This window comes from Suricata suricatta, chromosome 4, assembly GCF_006229205.1.
Source record: "Suricata suricatta isolate VVHF042 chromosome 4, meerkat_22Aug2017_6uvM2_HiC, whole genome shotgun sequence".
Taxonomy (NCBI): Eukaryota; Metazoa; Chordata; class Mammalia; order Carnivora; family Herpestidae; genus Suricata; species Suricata suricatta.
The window spans coordinates 94,949,002-94,972,014 of record NC_043703.1 but is presented as its reverse complement, the minus strand read 5'-3'; the positions used below and the strand labels follow the sequence as shown (position 1 = coordinate 94,972,014).

The 23,013-nt window shown below is 37.5% G+C and overlaps 1 protein-coding gene across 1 annotated transcript in view; it reads right to left on the bottom strand.

Annotated features, from left to right (window-relative positions):
- Window positions 1–20,138, bottom strand: part of GTF2A1L (general transcription factor IIA subunit 1 like) — a 41,159-nt gene extending 21,021 nt beyond the window's left edge. Inside the window, exons 1-6 of the mRNA XM_029937325.1 lie at window positions 20,113–20,138; window positions 18,049–18,150; window positions 17,556–17,679; window positions 9,796–9,851; window positions 7,675–7,759; window positions 4,791–5,377 (exon numbers count right to left, since the gene is read on the bottom strand). Coding sequence (XP_029793185.1) covers window positions 4,791–5,377; window positions 7,675–7,759; window positions 9,796–9,851; window positions 17,556–17,679; window positions 18,049–18,150; window positions 20,113–20,133 — 975 coding nt within the window. The 5' untranslated portion in view covers window positions 20,134–20,138. The remainder of the gene's footprint in view (window positions 1–4,790; window positions 5,378–7,674; window positions 7,760–9,795; window positions 9,852–17,555; window positions 17,680–18,048; window positions 18,151–20,112) is intronic.
- Between the last annotated feature and the right edge of the window lie 2,875 nt (window positions 20,139–23,013).

Here is a 23,013-nt window from a genome sequence, read left to right as displayed (position 1 = left end):
ATACAGGAACAAACTGAGGATTGATGGGAGTGAGGGGCAGGGGAGCAGGGAAAATGGGTGATGGGCACTGAGAAGGGCACCTGATGGGATGAGCACTGGGTGTTGTATGTAAGCAATGAATCATGGGAAATTACTCCCAAAGCCAAGAGCACACTTTCTACACTGTATGTTAGCTAACATTACAGTAAATTATAGAAAGAAGGAAGGAAGGAAGGAAGGAAGGAAGGAAGGAAGGAAGGAAGGAAGGAAGGAAGGAAGGAAAGAAAGAAAAAGAAAGAAAGAAAGAAAGAAAGAAAGAAAGAAAGAAAGAAAGAAAGAAAGAAAAGAGAAAACCAAAGAACACATACTCTATAAGGCACCAAAATGTGGAAGCCTATATTTACAAAAAATAAACATATGTGCATTTTTTCCTCTTTAAAAAAAAATAACAAAAAAAATAAAAGCTTATATTCTAGTACACATGAATGTACACATGAATGTGTATATATTCTTAGGTGCTATGTATACAAAGATTAACAAAATGTACCTCTCAGTATAAATAGGCCACTTTAACGTAACTTTTAACTATGTTATGACACACACATGTTTAAGGTGCAATGAGAACACAGAAGAGATACAGCCAATCCAAAACTGAAGGGGGAGGGAGTAGGTATACAGGCAATGAAATAAAATTTCTGGAGGAAGTATTAAGTGGATAAACAGGAATTAACTGGAGAGAAGGATGGGGGAAGGGCGGAATTCAGGCACCACGCAGAGGGGTGACAAAAGCAAGAGAGAGGTAGGCAACAGGGTTAACAGAGAATTACTCACAGTTTGGTGTTGCTACCAAAGTAGTAGGAATGAAATGAAAGAAAAGTACGTACGAGACTCTGGCAGAGAGAGAACACGGGGGCCCCTGCATACACATTAAGGAGTCTGAGCTCTATATTGCAGGCGAGAAGCAGTCAGTGACATGTGTAGCAAGGTGCATTCTGAGGAAATCTCTGGCAGCTCTAAGAAGCCATAAGATAATAGCTCACGTCTCCGAACACAACCATGTGCCAGGCAGTGCACTCCTGTGCACTTTCCCCTGATCGTCCCCTGCAATCCTTGTGTGACGTATTGTAAATGAGGAAACAATAACTTGCCCAGGTCTCACAGTTATCAAGGGCAACAGAAGGATCAACAGTTCAGACCCCAGAAGCCGAGGCCTTTTATCTCTAAAATGGATGGACAGGGAAGAGTGGAGTGAAAAAAAAACAGAAACCATAGACTAAAAAATTAGTTGGGAGACTATTGTTATCTCGAATGACAGACAATTAGGACAGCAGCAAGAGATGGAGAAGGGTGAAAAGATTCCAGAAATATTTAGTATTAAAGTTATAAACAAGTTATCAAAATGACACAATCCAATCTTCAAAAGGAATGCAATCCTGACACATGCTATGACATGGATAAACCTTGAAAATCTTCTGCTAAGTAAAATAAGCCAATCACAAAAGGATATTTTATGATTCCTGTTATGAGGAATCAAATTCATAGAGACCGATAGTAGAATGGAAGTTATCAGGGGGTGAATGGAGCGGGTGGGGGAAGCTACTACATAATGGGGACAGAGATTTGGTTCCAGACAACGAAAAAGTTCTAGAGATGGATAGTAGCATTGTCTGCACAACAATGAATGTTCTTAACGCCACTAATCTGTATACCTAAGAATGGTTAAAATGATAAACTGCATGTTACATATATTTTACTGCAATTTAAAAGAAAATTTTTAAAAAGCACACGATATAAAGAGACTAGGGGGGGTAAAAAAAAAAAAAAAAGAGCAAAACGGTAATTGTAATCCTCAGCATTGAAGACCAGTGAGGCAGTGGTACCATGCAATCTCTCTAATGAAGAACAGTGAATGAGTGTGACAGTCCAGTAGCACTGCCTAGAAGGCAAAGAGACAGGAGAATGAAGCTCAAGGGAGTAATAGGGTAAGAAACATAGTTATCAGCAAATGGTAGTAGTTAAAACCAATCATCCATGAGATTGCCCAAGGAAAACATGAAGTAAGTAAGAGGAAAAATGGTCTTAGGACAGAACCTCAGGACACAAGAGGAAGACAAAGAGGATCTCACCAGGAAGGGAAGAGGTTGCAGTCAGAAGGTAAATAATTAAAAGACAAGGCAGCAGAAATGACGATTTTTGGAAGTGGGACAGTGAGCATGATGGGAAGGTAGGCAACACATAAAAAAAGAATTAAAGAAGATCCATTACCCTACCATTTCTCTCCTTCTCCTACTTTTTGAAGTTCCCCAGAATACGTCAGTTTCTAGTTCTCTATAGCATTCAGAGACTATAAAATAAAATTCCCACACTGAAGAATAACCTAACATAGTAATATGCCCTTTAAAACAGAAGCACATCAAAAATTGTCAGGAATATATTTTATACAACAGTAAGAATGTTGAATCTGTAAACCTATGTAGAAACTTTACATCTCTGGTAATCTAAACACGTGTACTTAATTGCACATGTGTCACTAGCTTTAAGCAATATGAATTTCTGAAAAGCTACTTAAAAAAGATAAAATCTATGTATGATCCTGAGAATTCTATCAGCATAAACTTTACCAGATTACTGATAACTATTTTTAAAGGTCCCTTGCTGTATATTAATAAAAAAAACACCTTATAAAAGAAATACTTTTGACTATTTAGATTTTTGTGTTTTAATATAGCTCTATTTTAAAAACTAACCAAAGAGTTATATGGAAAGTTACCCAATTTATCACATGCACATAAAACACAATAGCACTAGTCTAAAGCTTACTGTGGTGCCAGAAGCTATTAAAAACTATACAAATCATCTCTGATGGTTCTAAAATTATGAGTCTGGTTTCATGCCTAGTTTACGGACTATAACTATAATTTCAGAGAGTTACATGACATAGCTTGTTTGTAAATGGTGAATCTGGAATTTGAACCTATTGTGGCTTCCAACTTGACCTCTCGACCACTATCCCCTAAACAATTCTTGATAATCTCCCTTAACTAATCTATTTCCCCATTATCGGAACAAAGTACAAGGTGACATCTAATAAGTAACAGTAGGGTAAGTCCTTGAATCATCACACCAAATATCTGCAAGGTTCATACAGAGTGCAGGCGAAAAATGCCTGTAAACGTTTTAAGTGATAAAAACACACACCTTTTTTTTTTTTAATTCAGTTATTGTTTTTTCCTCAAAAACAAATGTTTCATAATTATGAGTTTGGGCTACACTTCTTAAATTTTAGAAATAATGTGCAAAATACAATGAAAAAAACTTTAAAAAAAAAACCCCATTTTTTAATCTTTATACTCTAAACCCAAACTCAACTTGCTAAAAGAGACTTGCTAAAAGCTTTTGAACAGCCTTCATCAAACATCTGAAACCTTCTAAAACCGGTCCGTTTCTGACCGTCCTTGTCTTCATCCGCTGCCCTTCACTGTACCCTTTCCCTTCTATCTAGGAAAATGCTGGAGTAGCACTTAACTGTGCATAGCTACACGTCTGTACAGCATGCAGGAGGCCCGCTACACTATTAGCCAGAGACACAAACATCTAATTAGTTGCCATAGGTCACTAAACCGTATAAGCGGAGTTAGCTTTATTACACATTTCACGTTTGTAAAAAGAAGGCAAGGTTATTTTTTTATTTTTACTATCCCAAATTCTCCATGAATTGGTCTTCCTTCCCTATGAATTCCTTGAAAATTAATAATCCAAACCTGTTTTCCATATGCAAAGTTAATTAGAAGCTATTTTTTTTAGTAGTCTGGATTTCAAAAGACATTAACTGGTATTTCAGCAAGCAGAGAGAAATAAAATATTAGCAAAATAAGGGAAAATTTTCATATGGGAGTTGCAGAAAATTTTGTAGAGCAATTTAAAAAAATACTTTGGCCCTCTTTTATGTATTAAGTCCTACAATGAATTACCTCAAAATATTCACTTAATTATTAGGATGGATTTCTGGGTCTTTTAAATTTATATGTAAACAAACATTCTCCCAATGTAAGGAAGAGGTAAAATGGATTACTTTAAAACAAATCCATTTTTTTAAAGAATAATCTATTCTTTTTTTGGTGGTGGGGGTGGTTATGTTTAAATGAAGTTGCTTTTACAACACCAAAGACTTAATCATCCATTTCCTATATAAAAGGTAGCTACTTTTTTGCATGGACCTCAAGTACATTGTAGTATAGAGATGGAATTTAAGGAAAGGTATTAAGCAGGCTGTGTTGTAGCTTATGGGCAAGTAATAAATTGTATCATTTATCTTGAATGTATCATAGATAAGCTGCTATATAACGATGCCACTTCAGATAGCTGTGAAATTAGGTGATTAACTAGTTGTTACTTAACCTTCTAATTTCTGTATAAGTCTAATTACATGAAATAGAACTTGGGGTTTTGATTTTTTACTTTGCTTTTCTGTTTGGAGTGTCATTGTATCTACTGTATTGTAAATGATGGAAAATAATTGCATATGTTAAAAAAATAAATTGTATTATATTCAAAAAAAAAGAAACAAAAAAGAAACTTCTCATAAAAAAAAAAAGAATAATCTAGTTCATTAACTGAAATTAAAAGTGTGAAATGCTGGGCATGAATACTTTTAAGAAGTGATAGCTATATTAAAAAGAATAATAATCTTCTAGAGGAAAAAACAAAACACATGTACTTCTGAGTACCTTACAGCTTAAAAAAACAACTCAGGATGTCAAATCCCCAGCCACCGTCTGTCCCCAGTACCATTACACTAAACACAGAACTACCTTCTCTGAGACAGGGAGGCTGCTGGGCTCCTCTGTATGTCTCGGCTGCTGTACAGAATCGCATCCAAACATCCTATTTTTAAGAACATGAAGCGGAGTATCAGACACAGGCTGGTGCTGGGCCCCCCGTCGGCCAGCGGAGAGGGGCCTGCCGCTCAGATTTTGAGTCCCGCTGGCTGACACACCGAGCGCCGGCCCTGCAGGGCCACCCGTCTGGGAGACCTGCGGAGGAGACGCAACACCAGGGGCACTGGCCCGTGGGGAGCTTTCCTGCGGCCTCAACAAAGCTTCAGGCCTGGGCTCTCGCTCCTTTCCAGGCGACACGAGTCTATCGCCGGTGGCATTTTCGAAATGTTTCCTATCCACTGGCCCAGAAGGAAGAACTGGAGGCTGCGGGAGCACAGTTTCTATTCTCTGTGGTTTTTCAGTAGTTGCTTGGAGAGAACATGGGTTCACTTGTGGAACACTGGTCTGTATCACGGAAGGCTGTCCCAGCTGCTGAAATACTTGCGGAATTGGAGGAAGAATACTAGCTCTCCCAGAAGTCTGTGTCACCATAATGGGTACACTGACTTTATAAAGGTGACCTTAAAAGGGAGAAAACAAAACCGTAACTAGAATAGAAACCTAATTTCCTGGGGCGCCTGGGTGGCTCAGTCGGTTAAGCGTCCGGCTTCGGCTTAAGACATGATCTCACGGTTCCTGGGTTCGAGCCCCGTGTCAGGCTCTGTGCTGACAGCTAGCTCAGAACCTGGAGCCTGCTTGGATTCTGTGTCTCCCCCTCTCTCTGACCCTCCCCTGCTTGCTCTGTCTCTCATAAATAAATTTAAAAAAAACATTAAAAAAAAAACCTAATTTCCTTAAAAAAAAAAAAAAGAAAGAAAGAAAGAAAGAAAAATAAAGGAAAAAAAAGAAAAAAAGAAACCCTGGCAGCTCTTTCTGCCCATGGGTCCTGTCCCCGTGCTTTAACAGACCTGCCATTTTTTACAATGAAAAAATAAATAAATAAAAATAAAGATTAAAAAACTTAAAAAAGAAACCCTCAGGCATAACAGACTGTCAAGCAATACATCAATATGTTAATAATGGTTATCTCTAGGAGTTTTTTATTCTTCAAATTTTCTGTATTTTCTACAATAAATATGCATTACTCTATTTTTAAAAATTAAAGAGGTCTCACTTTAACTCTAGCCTTTTGTCATTATTGTGTATATGGCACATTTTGAGACACATACAGGCCACCAATATGTACTCCATGCAAGTATCCAATTGTTTGATAGATTATAATGTGACCAACCCAAATTGGTATTTTAACAAACATAATCATAGAGAATGTATTTCAGATATTTTATACCATGTATTAACTCTAGGACAAGGCTGTCCAAAAGGAATTTAATAATTTGAAAAGTTATCAAATTCCCTCCACACACATACACCCTTTTTTTCCTTTAAAATAAGACTAAAGGGGCGCCTGGGTGGCTCAGTCGGTGAAGCCTCCGACTTCGGCTCAGGTCAGATCTCACGTTCGTGGGTTCGAGCCCCATGTCAGGCTCTGTGCTGACAGCTAGCTCAGAGCCTGGAGCTTGCTTCTGGTTCTGTGTCTCCTTCTCTCTCTGCCCCTCCCCGTCTCATGCTCTGTCTCTCTCTGTATCAAAAATAAATTTAAAAAAATAATAAAATAAAATAAGACTAAAAAAGTGGGTGTCTGGGTTAAGCATCTGACTTCAGCTCAGGACACAATCTCATGGTTTGTGAGTTCGAGTCCCGTGGCAGGCTCTGTGCTGACAGCTTAAGCCTAGAGCCTGTTTCAGATATTGTCTTCCTCTCTCTCTCTGCCCCTACCCTCCCATCTTGTCCTGCCTCTCACTCTCTCTAAAAATGAATAAACATTAAAAAAAATTTTAATAAAGTAAAATAATACTAAAAAGGAGGAAAAAGTTATATTTTTGAGCACTGAGTTGGGTGCTTTAAACTTTGCAACAACCTCAAGAATAGGTATGATTCTCTTCCAAAACAAGAAACAGTACTCTGGGGTACCTGAGTGGCTCAGTCGGTTAAATGGCCAACTCTTGATTTCACTTCAGGTCATAATCTCACAGTGAGTGAGTTAGAGCCCACTCTGGGCTTGGGACTCTCTCTTCCTCTCTCTCTGCCCCTTCCTTTGTTTCTGCCCTCCCCCAAATGTGCATAAACTTTAAAGAAAAAAAAGAAACAGTATTCTGAAAAACAAAGGTTAATTAATCTCCAACCTTCTTGGATATTCTTTCTATTATACTATAGAATCTCCAGTAAGAAAGGAGGCAAAGGCTGATCAAGGTGATGTTTAGTTTTTCGTGATTAGAGCTAGCAGGGACACAGACATGTTATTTTGTATTTGTCAAAATTTATTTTTTTAATTCATTTTTGAGAGACAGACAGACAGACATAGCGTGAACAGGGGAGAGACAGACAGAAGGGGAAACACATCATTCAAAGCAGGCTCCAGATTCTGAGCGGTCAGCACCGAGCCCGACACGGGGCTCAAACCCACGAACTGCGAGATCATGCCCTGAGCCGAAGTCAGACACTTAACCGACTGAACCGCCCAGGCGCTCCATGTCAAAATTTGGATAACTGACTTGAATTAGAGAAACATGTATTGAGCATCTTCTACCATGTTAGGAAAGAGAACCGGGAGTAAGTTACAGGAGAGGCCTCTGACTTTTATGGTAGAAGGCCTCTATACCAGCAATAACCACCTTTTAGGATTACTCTTAAAATAAGTTGTTTTAAGATCTCCTTTAACTTCAATGACTTCCAGCACACAGTTTATTAAAAATCATGAAAACTAACACCCAGTAGTCAGTACCAGTGCTAAACGCAATTATTTAGGGTAGACTCTTACCAGAAGCAGTCTGCAGGGTCACACCCGCTGGCACATGAATAGGATAACCAGGAAAAGTGAAGCCTGCACTTGAGTTTGAGGTGCCCTAGAGAGGAGAAATTTAATTAGAAAGTTAGAAAAGGGCTTGACTTACACCTTTTTTTTCTGATGCCATGAGGGAAAAAAAGTAATCTGATTCAGGATAAAAGGACAATGGTTAGACAACACAACATTAGGACTAAGTTCTTTGAATAAAACAGCTTTTCAATATTGGATTTAGATTATCTCAGCAAGGATAGATTGAATTCTGTTCCACAGCTATTAGCAACGGAGCCAGTAAGTCTTAGTAAACAGCACGAACACTGGCTCCTACAACTTGCCCACTACACAGCCCGCCTGAGTCGGTGGTTTTCACAATGTCGGTACCAGGACCACAGCTGTTCAGACTCCTCTACTCAGTGAGGTGACTACTATGGATATTTTAAATTAGATCATACAATAGTGTAGAATTTTTATTTTAGAGTAATTAAACCTTAGTTTCCCATTTTTTTAATATTAAATCAAAACACAAAAAATTTTTTGCCTACCAGACACGCAAATATTTAAAAAGACTGATGAACAACATTCAATGTTGATAGGCATGTGATAAGAAGCAGTTTTTTCAGACCACTGCTTACATGAGTTTGTGTCTGCTACCTTTTCAAAACATAACAAAATTAAAAACATGCATAATCTTTGACCCAAAAATTCCACTTCTAGGAATATACCCTGATTACCTGATTATCACACGAATTCACAAAAACAGATCTACAAGTAAATCAACAGAATGTTATACTAGAAAAAAAAATAATTTAAATGTCCATTATCAAAAGATCAATGAAACTGTGGTATATCCACTAGGGTTAGTCAGTATTTAACTGGCAGTAAGAAGGACCCATTTATATTAAAAAAAAAAAAAAATTACAGGGTCAACTGGGTGGCTCAGTCCGTTGAGCATCTGACTTTGGCTCAAGTCATGATTTCACTGCTTTGTGGGTTCGAGCCCCACACTGGGCTCTGTGCTGACAGCTCACAGCTTGGAGCCTGGAGCCTGCTTCAGATTCTGCCTCTATCTCTCTGCCGCTCCCTTGCTCACACTCTCTCTCTCAAATATAAATAAATATTTTTGTTTAAATTACAGAAACAGTACAGATAATGAGCCTTTTACCCTGAAAATTAATTTAACTTTCATCAAAGAAGGCTAGATGGATATACCTCAGTTAAAACAGTTGTCTTTGGAGCACAATACTGAAGGGTTCTTTTATGTTTTACTTTATAGATTTGTTTTTACTGTTTACAAGTATATGATTTCTTTAATCTGGAGCAAAAGTAGTTCCAAACATTTCAAAGGCAGAGATATTTTTCATTGGTCTTTTATCAAAAGCAGCACCATTCTTCCCAAAAATCCTAGTACGGGCTGTGGCTTTTTTTTTAATGAAGACATGGAAATTAATGGCCCACCAAACCTTTTGCCTCAGAAATTGGGTTGAAAAAATATGAAAACCAGTAGATTATATACCATCAGAACCATGGAAGAAAGGTAAAAGAGAAAAAGTACTATTTTTCTCCACCTGAAAACGACTCAATTTTCTAGATACAAGTTGTAATTTAATTTTCTTCCCAAAATCTTAGGAGGGAAACCTATACTCTAAACCTCTACAACAGAAAGGTTAAAAAATGACCCAAATATTCCACTTAAATGAAAAGAATTATTATATGGCTCAACTTGGGTAAAAAAAAATTTTTCAAAAAAAAAAACCAGAAAATAAAACATCAAAATCATCCATTTAGGGTCTCCCTGGTATATAACATTATATGGTATATTAAAACTCCATAGAATTTAACTTCAGAAATTTCCTAACCTTAGCAGATGCTAACAACTACTCTGGAAGACAGGAAAAGTTGGTAATGAAAACGTCAATTCTGAAACTCCAGAGTTTTTGCAACATCTACGTTACAGAGGTTTTTCCTGTCTCCCCATTGTTTACTATACCCTTTCCCATTCACCTGACGGAGTATGAATTTTATCTATGCTCAGCCTTCTGCTACCATTCACTAAAAGTGAGGCATACATTTAAAATATATCCTACATAAGCTACATACCATTTCTGTTGTAGTAAAACCGGGAAGAGGTCGATCAGCAGGAATAACTAATGATGCTGCATAGAAAACAAAATAAATATTATACCTCCAATTTACCAATTTAATAAAATTGTTAAGTCTAGCTTATTTTTAAAAAGCATTTTCCATCACTAACATGTTTGACCATGGTGATACCAAACTTCCTAATTCCAAGCAAGGCAAAAATATTTAATTGTATTTAATTTAATTATATTTTTCTCTAACAGCTTCAGATAAAGACTTTACAATGAACCTATTTTAAGTACCAAAAGAAAATATCTCATTGTAATCAAATATACTGTAGTATAGAACTCCGTAAGAAAATACCTAGGTTGTTTTCATTCAGTCAACGTAGCACTACATCTCCATAACAACTTCTCATTGGAAAGAAAAAGTACTATTTATTCAAGTAACACATTTCCAAAGACTACACTAATGAACAAAATTATGTACCCCAACATAAACCATTCTAAATTTTATAAACTGAAATGAATTTCCAGAGGTGCCTAAGTGGCTTAGTTAAGCAGCTGACTCTTGATATCAGATCAGGTCATGATCTCATGGTTCATGAGATCAAGCCCTGCGTTGGGCTCTGTGCTGACAGTGTGGAGCCTGCTTGGTATTCTCTCTCTCCCCCTCGTTCTCTGCCCCTCCTCCACTCATGTGTGCACTTATGCTCACTCTCTCTCACGTGCGCACTCTCTCTCAAACAAACAAAAAAAGAATTTCCAATTCATTCATTTCATGAAACATGATTTACAATACTTTGGCTAAATAAGCCAGCGCAGCTACATAGTGTTAGGAAAAATGATTAAGAACATGTCTCTGGAAACCTTTGCATGAAACATGTATGACTACTAAGCAAATTACAAGAGAACAAATTCTTAGAACACCAACTCAACCTGCATTAAAGTTGCCATCTCATATATCTTTTCTTTATGATCTACCAATTTTCTTGGCTATCCCTTTGTTTATAATACAGCTAAAAGGCTGGCCTAATGATTGTGAATGTAAGCACTAAAAAAATAAGTGTCAAGAACAAATAGTAACTCCAAAAGAAAGACCTCAGTAGACCAAAGTAACCTTAAACTTTGCCTCAAGAATCATTTTACCTAGCTGAACATGACTCTTAGAATATCATTTTGCCTTTTCTTTAATAAAAATAAGAACATCTTAGCATGTGTATGCAGCACATTCCACATGCCACATTAAATTGTCCCAAAGATCTACTTCGGATACTAGAATGGCTCCATCATAAACAAAGGGGTTCAGAAGGAGCAAATATTTTTTTAAACTAACCATTCTTCCCACATTAAGACAACAGAAGTGAAGCTACAGAGATTGATGATTAATGAAGTAGAAAATTATTTTTACCCTCTGTTCATCTATGGCTTTGCTTATTAAGAGGCATTCTTTTAGAAAGCCTAAATTAGAAAGAAGTGGTGTGGCAGGAACACAATGGTATTAGTCTTAATGAGCTGAAGTGAGCTGAGCTTAAGCTGGTACAGCTGAAGCCATAGCCTGAGAGGAAACAAAAATCTGTTAACACACTGTCTGAAGCAATTAAATGAATTTCTTGAGGAAAAATAGCAACAATCGCCCTCTTTTAAATACCTTGCAATAAATCCAAAAGGATAATTTTCTATACTTACTAAATCAAACAGAGCTATAAGAGAGTTTTAAGAGTCCTTTATAGCCATCAGAATAAAAGCATTGAACAGTTTTATAGTGAAGTTTCATACAGCTCCTACTTAATTTTGATACTAACTGCACCATTTACGTAGTTTCACAAATTATATATCCCATTATATGTGCCTAAAACATGCTTTTTAAAATATTCAAGATGGTTTCAATAACCAATTAAGTTTTAACTGAATATGTGTTTTTACTTAAAAGTGTCAGAATTTTGATCTTGACGTATATATTCTAGAAATATTAGACTTCCCAAACAATAGACTTTACAATATAGAAATAATTCAATCCCACAAATGTAATTTAAGAAATCCTGTAAAAATATATTACCTAATAACATTACTAGTGTATTTTTTCCTGTACACCAAGAAGTTTTTGATACTTTAAGGCAGTCAGTAATTTCACAATTCTTTGTCCTGCTTTGAACCATTCCAAATCTTAATATCCAAGTCACATGACTCAAGAAGTGCAAAAACTGGTCAATATTCTTCTTTGTCACTACTCATTACTGTATGCATGTCACCTGATAACCAAATTGAATATTCTAACTCAAATCACATCAAGAACCAACAGCACTGCTGAAATTTTCACCAGATTTAAGTTTAGGAACAACTGGACATATAGTTTGTACCTGAAATTTGAGAGTTTTAATGCTCAAAGATGAAAGACATGACAAACCTCTCAAAACTCCTATTTTTCCTTTTCTTGCTCCCACAATGACCAATGTGTTTCATCAAAAAGACAGTGACATGAATACCAAATAGCACAAGTTGATTTGAACTGTCCTATAAATAAGGCAATCATAGACAAAGTGACTCCATGTCCAAGTTTACTTAGGACAATCCTAGTATATACCTATTATTCTGAGGTTATTATTAATGGAATCCCATTTCTCTCTCAATAGTGGATTACAGGCAAAAGATCCATAATAGTTAATACGATATTCAAAGAGAAAAACAAAGTTGGAGGACTGATACTACCCCACTTCATGACTTACTAGAAAGCTGCAATAATCAAGACAGTGTTGGCACTGGCAAAAGAACAAATAGATCAATGGAACAGAACAGAGAGCCAAGAAACTGACCTACCTAAATACAGTCAACTGGTCTTTAACAAAGGAGCCAAGGCAATACAGTGGCACAAAGACAATCTCTTCAACAAACGGCGTTGTAACAACTGGCTATCCAATGCAAAAAATTGAAACTAGACGGACTTTACACCCTTCACAAAAATTAACTTAAAATAGATCAGACCTAAATGTAAAATGCAAAACTACAAAATTCTAGAAGTTGGGAGGAAATTTAGATGACCACATGGAAATGACTCTTTAGATACAACACCAGAGGCACAATACATGAAAGAAATAATTGATAAGCTGGGCTTCATTAAAATGTAAAACCCTGGGGCGCCTGCATGGCTCAGTCAGTCAAGCGGCCAACTCTTGATTTCAGCTCAGGTCATGATCTCAACAGTTTGGGAGTTGGAGCCCACTATTGGGCTCCGTTCTGACAGTGTAAAGCCTGCTTGGGTTTCATTCTGAGTAAATAAATAAATAAACAAACAAACTTAAGAAAATTTTAAACTCCTTTGCAAAAGACAATGTCAGTATAATATGAAAAGTCACAGGTTGGGGAAAAAATGCAAAATACTTATCTGATAATGGGCTGTTATCCAAAATACACAGAGAACTCTTAACTACAACAACCAAAAAAAAAAAAAACAATGGGCCAGACACTTCATCAAAGAATATACCAATGGCAAATAAGTATAGAAGATGCTCCATATCATATGTCATCAAGGAAATGCAAATTACACAATGAGATTCCAGTACATCCCAATTAGCATGGACAAAATCAAGAACACTGATAACACCAAATGTTGGCAAGGATTCAGATCAACAGGGACTCTCACTATTGCTGGCGGGTACAGTCACTTTGGAAGACAATCTGTTGGTTGCTTACAAAACTAAGCATACATCCTAGCAAGCACTCTCCTTGGAAGCTGAAAACTTACATCCACACAGAAACCTCCACACAGATGCTTACTGCAGCTTAATTCCTAATTGCCAAAACTAGGCAGCAAGCAACCAAGATGTGCTTCAGCAGGTGAACAATTAAATAAATGTGGCACATCCAGACAATGGATTATTATTCAGTGCTGAAAAGAAGGGAACTACCAAGCCACGAAAAGATGCGAGGGAATCCTAAAGTCCATCTATTACTAAGCGAAATAAGCCAATCTGGAAAGGCTATATTCTACATGATTCGAACAGGACATTCTGGAAAAGGTAAAACTATGGAGACAGTAAAACTATCAATGGGTATCCTGAGTCTGTGTGGCAGGAAAGGATGCACTGATTTCTTGGAAAATGAAAATACTGTGACACTGTAACGATGGATACACGTCGTTATAAATTTACATAAACACATAAGACATGAAACACCAAGAGTGATAATATACACTATGGACTTCAGATATTTATGATATGTCAATGGGGGTTCATCAGTTGTAACAAACATACCACTCTGGTGGGGGACGTTGATTGAAGAGACTTTGCACGAATGGGGATAAAAGGTACATGAGAAATCTCTATCCCTTCTCCTAAATTTGTTGCCAATATAAAGTTCTAAAAAATGTATGTTTTTAAAAAGTAGATTATAAACTATATATAGTCCCCCTAAAAGTAGTTCACAAATTAGACTGTGCAAACCCCTGGGGGTCCATGAGACCTTTTCACAGGGTCCACAAAGTCAAAACTATTTATATAACACCAAAACAATCAAAATGCCATTTTTTTTTCATTTCTCACTAAATGTTTGCACTTACAGCACAAAGCACTGAGGAGTCAAAGTGAAGACACCTCAGCATGAATTAAGGCAGCAGCACCAAACCTGACCTGGCCACTGCATTTATTCTCCACGTGCCGTTCACTCACAGTTAAAAAGACAAAAATAATAGCAACAATAAAACTGTTCAACTAAAGAAGTTCCTTAATGCAACCATAAGCAATTATTTTTATGAAATTTCAACACCCAAGTATACATCCCTTTAATATTCTGTGGGATGAACCCGGAGGGACACAGCGTTTCTGCAGCACGCACAGGTACAAGGAAGTACACAGAGGAGCACTGGTGCTTTAAGTCGGGAGCTGATCTAGCCTCTTTGTGTTAAGAAACACCGCTTTACTTGAAAGAATGACACAAACTACAGTTTTTCAGACGCGGATATTTGGCAGACATTTTCTTTTTAAATGAACTAAGTTGTCCATCACCTCGAGGAAACTGACAGTATTTGTTTGGCAATGATAAAATTCAAGCTTTCATCCCCAAATCTTAATTCTGTAAACCTTATATGCACCACAGTGAACCTGATAGCTTTCTAATACTTAAACACTTTTCTAATGAAATATGTGGAGATATTAATATAATTTTTTTATCTATTCTTTTATGAAGAAAAGGTCAAATGCATAACTCGGTGAACCAATTTTTTCCAAATAGCCAAGGTAGGTTACAAAATTACACACAGGTTCAAGAGTCATTCACAGTGTAAGACACACCAGGAAACTTTAACATTACAAAAAGTCTTTTGGTAGTTTCAGGTTCTACCCTGCCGCTAAGCTCCCACAAACTACCACTCGTTGAGTTTTAGTGTAGTATCAAGTTATGTGAAAATGCTATAAAAATACTTTTTCCAATTATACATCTATGGGAGGCCAGGTTTTCTTCATATACTTTGCCCAAAACCACCTATCACAATAGACTGAATTCAGATATAAACAGGAGATATTAAAGAGATTTGCAGAAAAGTAAACCACCACCACACCTCTCATTAAATATTTTTTATTCTGGAAAATACTTACTCTTAGCAAATATATGTTATGTTAACATATGACCAATTTTAAAATTTATAAACCAACTTTTTTTTAAATTTCTCAGCTTTATTTTATTTTTTTAAGTAGGGTCCATTCTGAACTCACAACCCTGAGATCAAGACCTGAGCTGAGTTCAAGAGTCAGACACTTAACCAACCAAGCCACCCAGGTGCCCCTAAATTTCTCAGCTTTAATTTTCTACTATGGTAAATAGATACTTCCAACATCCATTAAAAAAAAAAAAAGTTATTTGAGGTCCTCAATATTAAAAGTATAAAGGGGTCCTGAGACCAAAAAAAGGTTGATAATTGAAGATACAGGAAATTTTTAAGCAAGTGGATAATACAGTCAAAGAAAATATGACAGGGCAAAAAGCTTTAAAGACGGAACAAAGGCAAATGACTTACTCTACTGTAGATTTAATTTGAACTTGTCATCAAGAGATAAAAAGTAAGTTAGTTTGGGTTATTTTAATCAGGCCTTTAAAAGCACACAATGAGAAGGTATAATTAAGAAGTACTTCAATTTTACGAGGCTATTTACTTCAAGACTCTTATTGTAGGGAACCCAGAAATGAAGAGGGATAAAAACAAGGCCCGTAATGCATTTTAAAGGATATGTGTACTTCCTCCTAAACCTTTTCATTATAAATGATGTAGAAGAGAATAAAAACGATCTTGTTTAAAGATAATTATTTCTATTATAACTTTCAAGACAGAGAATAAAAATCAAGTGCTGAGTGAAGGCCAGCAAGACATATTAGTTGCAAGACTATTTTGTGATTTAAATCACTGGTAATATTACCATCTTGCGGCAAAATCCAGTATTGCAATTTTGAATGACAAAGAACCTGAAGTGTTAACTGCTTTTAATAAAAGCCAGTCAAGTCTTTGACTCCTCCACGCTGGCCACCCTCCAAGTCACCCCTGGGTAAAAAAAAATCTTTAAAGTTCTTCAATAAAGAAAAAAGAATGTTATTTCAACAGAGAAATAAAAGGGATGACCTAATAAAATAGTTAAAAACAAAACCATAACCAAAACCTAGTAACTGATATAAAATGTTTCCATGCTTCAGCTTGGTAATTAAAACTGCCATGATTAATTCTTATGGAGCAAAGTTAAACTTTATAAGCACAGCATTAGATAAAAGCTGTTTGTAATTCAATATTATTAACTTATTTCATTTTTATAAGTTATAATTGCTGCCACACTTAAATTCTCTTGTTTTGTAATAAAGAAGGTACTAGCCTTACTATTTTCTCTTCACCTTGACCCATTTGATTTTCTTTGGAATTGTCCCAAGGATGAAACAAACAACCTAGTTGTTACTGACAATCTAATCCAAAATCTACCCTTACTTCTTGCAGACATTAATCTATTTAATTGCAGCTAACCCCAAGAAAACCTATGTCTGTGTCTGCATGCCGACACACACACACACACACACACACACACACTAGGATAGCATAAAAATTGTAAGAATCAGAAAAGAACAAAGGCTAGAAAGACATCACAGCATTGTTTATCTTTTCTTAGCTACTTTTTTCCAGTTTAAATTGATAAACAGAATATGGAAAATTATTGCCCTTAAAATAGGAGGTTTAGAAGAAGTCCAAGAATAAAGACAAAGCGTGTGTAGGGTGAATTTCTAGCCATCATTATATAATAACCAAAACAGTGAGGTAGTCTGAATAACATCTGTCCTCATGTTAACTCTCCCTTTGCTTCCAAAACAATAGCAGATTTATAATTTATACAACAAGCAAGAGAGAGAGAAAGAATGCACAACGATGGACCCGCCCATCTTTCCCTCTGCTTTTTTTGGCAATGGTGGCTGGTTTACTCCTTGACTCAATCCAATCAAATTATCTGAAATAACAGACGGGAACGCGCCATAGTTCATAAACTATGTAACTCGTGCCTCCAAAGTAACACTTGGTCACCTCTGCAGACTTTAATAGTTCAAAACAACAACAACAACAACAAAACTAGTTTGAATAACCAAATTTTGTTGCCAATGATTACACGGGACGATGATTTATTGTTTATTTAATAGTAATGATTCTGAGGTCCAAGCCCTCTCACCTTAAGAACATTACCCTGTCTAATTCAAAACCACCACCAAATGAGGATTTGTTCTGCAGACCCCAACAGCACTAATTCACTAGCTGTGCCCAACCTGGTGATGACTGTGATGCTGGGTGCAAGTTGTTTGGCAACTGAAGGGTGAACACCGGCGAATGGGTACTACTTCTGAAGAAGTCTTCTGTGGCTTTAGACTGCAAAACCTTTGTTTCCCAGAGCTGCAGAGAAAAAAAAATGTTGGCTTTTTAAAAATAGATAAGACATTATTTCTTTTTCTTTTTCACTTTAAAAAAATTGTCAGCTCAGGGACACCTGGGTGGCTCCGACTTCGGTTCAGGTCATGATCTCATAGTTTTTGAGTCTGAGCCCCACAGTGGGCTTGCTGCCGTCAGCGCGGAGCCCACCTTAGATCTCTGTATCCCTTCTCTCTCTGCCTCTCCCTTGCTTGTACTCTCTTATAAATAAGCGTTTAAAAAAGAAGTAAGCCAGTTGAGGGGTTAAACAACTAAGGGGCTAAACCTATAATTTATCAGTTTCTTAAGATGAAAAAAAACAACAAAAAAAGGAAACTTGTATTGTCTACAAACCTGCTTTAAGTCTTTTAAAACTTGTTCCTCTACACCTTCTTCAGCAAAGAGATCTCGCACTCCTTCGATTACATCTTCAATTACAGCTCTATAGAGTTTAGGCTACATAAAAGCAATTGTTAGAGTTTTAAACTCTCAAGTTTGAAAGTGTTCAGCCTTAAAATACATGCAGTATACGCTTTCTTATGGTTTCAAGAGAAACCGCCATAAGGATATTTACTAAGTGCAATCTCCTCCCAATATAGTCTCAGCTGCCCATCAATTGTGTCAGCTTCCGACCCATAGTCTCACAATAAAATGAGCTAATAATCTTACCAAGATGTCAGGTTACAGTTGGGTTACTTGGTTTTTCTGTCAGCATTTAACCGCCCTCCTCCTTTTAAAAAAGGGAAATAAACCTTCTGTCTTCAATTCATTTTTTTTCTCGGAAGCCAAAGGAGCTTTTTATAGAGTTCACTATATTACTTCCATAAATGTAAATAAATTACAAGTCAGAAGATTGGAACAAGCACTTACAATAGAGCGACCAAAGCCTATCCCATGTCCAAAATACATGTAGTCCAAAACAATGTACCGCCAAGGAAAAGTACAACTGCACCAAAATGAAGTCCTAACAGAAAGTAAGGAGGACTTGAATGAACCATTCCCTTCCACAAGATTGTGGCAATAAAAACTCTGACGTTCGAGGACTGCTCTTTCATACTACCCAGTAAATACTCTAAATACTCCTGCTCACACCAAGAGTAGCTAGGTTATAAACTAATCCTTTTAAAGATTCAGGGTAAGCTTATAAGTAGACCAATCAATAATAACATTTAAATAATAGTTATTCACAGGCATATCCATTAAAGATTAAGTGCCCTAGATTAGTTGCTGCTTCTAAAAGACCCTGATAAAGGCATACTAAATTAGTGTTAAATTAGTGTTAGTCCCAGCTCCTGGGGGCTAAAAACTTCTTTTAAGATCCACTTCCGGAGTATAAGGGGGCGTGAACAACAACCCATTAGAACATAATTTTTCAAAAGCAAAATAGGTATTGAACATACTTTCTCTTCTGGAACTACAGTTATAGACTTTATATTCTTCTGTTACCTTTATTAAAACTACGCATAGTCCAGGAAATCCACCTTAACTTCTTGTCTATTTAAAAAAAAAAAAACCACCCACACCTCGCTTAGGTTTCATTAGATAAAATGGTATACATGATAAGCTTCTATTCAAGCCTGAGTATTTTACAAATCTTAAAATACATTAACATCAAAAAATGGGTACACATTGAAATAGCATGTCTCTAAAAATGGACCCTTTTATGCTGCATATGTATACATGAAACCCATAAAATAACAGATCTGGACAAGAACACTGCCTTTTACCAAATGTGAAATTTGTTCAGGTGAACTGAAAATAAAGATGAATTCTTGTATTTTAATCATTCAGGTTATTTAAAGTGATAGAGCGTTTCACAAGTGCCATTTAGCCTGTTAAGTCTCATTGAGAGGTCTGGGTACCTCTTAAGTATAGGAGAACAATGTCGGTGTGTAATTCCAATTGTATACTTAAACATTAAGATGAAGGATGGGGAAATAGGGGGGGCTATGCAAGAACTCAAAAAATATGCAGTAACACGGAAGATCACATGACTTGTTATTTCAGATAAATAATATAGCTTAGAATCAACACTGGTCATACCAAACAAAATTAAGAACCGCAGTTAGAGTACAACTGCACTTGGGAATTTTCTAAACACACAGAAAACTAAGAAGGTGATTGTGAGTTCCAGGTCTAACCACTTCTTACAGCCCGAATCAGTGCGGGTGAGGAGGGAGGAGAGGCCCCCGCTTCCTCCCGCGGGAGCCAGTCCCAACTTCCAGCTGAGTTACTGGTCCTCATCGACCTCTTCCAGCACTGACCAGCACAGCCGGGGCCACTAAGGGGCAGGGTTTCTGAAAGTCTATGAAGGGCCAGGAGGGAAAAAAGAGTATGTAGAGCCGGGCCCCGTGATCCCCGGCCTGGCCCTGCCTCTACGCTCAGCACAGGCCAAGGGGCCAGGCTGGTCCTCCTTACCACGGGGTTGCCGCAGGCCATGACAGCGGCTCTCGCCTCGCGCCTGCGCCGCACGCGGAGCTCCGCCGAAGCCCCTCCCCTCACGCTTTGAACGGAGCGCGTTGCTAGCAGGGACGCTGGGGGCGGGGCAGGGGAGGAGAGACAGTGGGCTGAGCAGCGTACCCTGAAGCGAGGGTAGTGCTTGGCAGGTATGAATGAGCAAAGAAGCCGGCTAAAAAGGGCCAGTTAAGTGCTATCTAACCAGCTTTCGGCCCTTCACCTGATGCCTGAAGATTTTCTTAATCTGTAAAATAAAGGCTAAGAAAATAGGGGAGACACGTTGAAGTGGTAGATTCCAGTTCACCTTCAGCTTGGAAGGGGGTTGGGCCAGGAATTTGGGGAAACCAGAAGCATCTGCCCTCATCTTTTACCAATTTTCACCCCTCCCCATACGCCCCACTCACAGCTGAACTACAATAAAACTATAAAAGAGCTAAACTCTTCTAAAAATGATTCTCAGAGTGTAGAACAGCAACAGTAGCATCATCTGGGAATCTGTTAAAAATGCAAATTATTGGGTCCCACCCTAGACCTACCGAATCAGAAACTCTAAGGATGGGGCCCAGTATTCTGTAACTTTAACGTGCTCTCTAGATGATTCTGACGGGTGCTGAAATGAGATTCACTGTCCCAAGACAAAGATTCTCAGCTTTGGCTGCACATTGAAATCACCTGGAGAGTTTAATAAACATTTGGCACCTGCGTCTCACCCCCAGAGACTCTCATTCTAATGTGCAGCTAAGGTACAGAACTACTGTTAAAGTCAGCATCCCGCTACTACCCAGGGTCTTTTCCTCGAGGACTCAGGTAGATATCATCATCTCTTGACCTGCAGTAATTCCCTCCCTCCCCTGAAAGGCAGAACATTAGGAGCATACCTTGACTACGGCTGAGGGTACATCTAAGCATAGATAATGTGGAATCTTAAGAAAGAGAAAAAGTCGTCTATTGCCACTACTCTGCCTTTTTAATAGCCTTTCTAGTCTGCAGATAGGACCTGACTCAACCAGATGGCTAAGTTATTTAATTATTAAAAATCATATCAGGTTTTAAATTGGCTGTTTATATATTTGTATAAGTTAAGTACAGCCATTTATGCCCTACACTCTGTATTTGCTTTGCCTGGGCCAGGTACCTTATGATTTGCGAGTTTCAAAGAGCTGATTTATATGGAGCCCTTTAGAAGGTTTTTTGAAATTAAAAACTATCTGAAATTTCTTTTACAAAAAGCCAAGAATTTTTATAGTAATTTTTAATGATTGTATCTCTACCTGGCAATTTACTACCAGAAGTATGCAAAATGACTTATCTGTCACCCAAAATAGAAAAGCTAAAAGCAGTCATTGATTCCTACTGATATTATAAAATCCAATTAAATTATTCAAGCTGAGAAATAAGAAAGCTGAAAGGTCTCTTGTTTTCCAACCTTTCATAGCCAAGTTTTAAAACCTTCTTCTTAAACATGTATGATTGGTAATCACCTAAAAACATATTGTTTTATATTACTTCCTTGTATATTTTACCCTTCTCAAGACTATACGGTAGACCATACATACTTCTGAAATTAAATTTGGACCTTAATACCCATAAAAAGTGCGACTAAGAGTTGAATTGTTATTGCTTAGTATACTTAGGAGATTCAGGTCACAGAGGGGTTATATATCTTTGGCAGAGAAATATCAGCAACTTTCCATTTGCCCGTGTGGTCTTTCTGGATGATCACTAGTAGGTTCAGATGTAATTTGTTCCCAATAATAAACAATAGCTTTTAGAGGAGGTGTACTTTAACCTCCATGTTGTAAATCTGTCCTGGATCTATGGTAGACACCATTCAAGATGGCCCACAGTGATCCTCACTGCCTGGCATTCACAACTTCGTGTTGTCCCCTCTCACACCATACCATGGTTTGCCTGGGTGACCAATAGGATAAAACAGAAATAATGTCATATCACTTCTGAGATTAAGTTAAAAATAACTGTGGCTTCCTTCCTTGAGATTCCTTTAGATCACTCACTTTGGGAGACAGTAGCTGTCACGTTGTGGGGACATTCAGGTAGCCTGTGTGGCAAGGAACTGAGACTCCAGCCCATAGCCAGCAAAGATCAGAAGCCTATAGACAGTCACATGAGTAAGCTTGGAAATTGATCCTTCTGCCTTTAGGTGGTCAAAGGTGACAGCCTGCCTGTATTCCTTTGAGAGATCTTAAAGCAGAACCACTTTCTAGGCATCTGGTGATTCCTAGTTCTGATAAACTGTGTGAGATCATAAACACATGTCATTTTAAGCAGTCAGTTAAATGTGGGGATAATTTTTTTAATATATTTTAGAGAAAGAGAGAGAACACACAAGCAGGGGATTGGGGCAGAGGAAGAGAGAATCTTAAGCAGACTCCACCCCCAGCATGGGGTGGGGAAGTTTGAGCCCATGACCCTGGGGTCATGACCTGAGCAGAAGTCAAAAGTCCAATGCGATGCCCAACCGACTGAGCCACCCAGGCTCCCCTGGGGATAATTTGTTACAGACCCATTGTCTGATTGGATTGTGACTAGTGAAGGCTTAGTTTTCCCTCACTGTAATCTCAGCACTTAAAGTTTTTTTGAATACCCTCATCAATCACAAGAGCATTTGAAATGTATGTAAAGGAATCTTTATAGACTGATTCTTGGTGGTGTTGACCCCATGTTATCATCAAACAAGCAAACTCTTATAGTCATGTAATGGTCATATTTCTTTTGTCAATTTTTCAAACCCACTGGGGAAGTGTGTTGCATACACAAAAGACTTTTGGTGCTAAAATTGAAATTTCAAGATCCCCAAACTTCAATGAGGCAAGTTTCAGTGACTATTTTTTATGTTAGTAA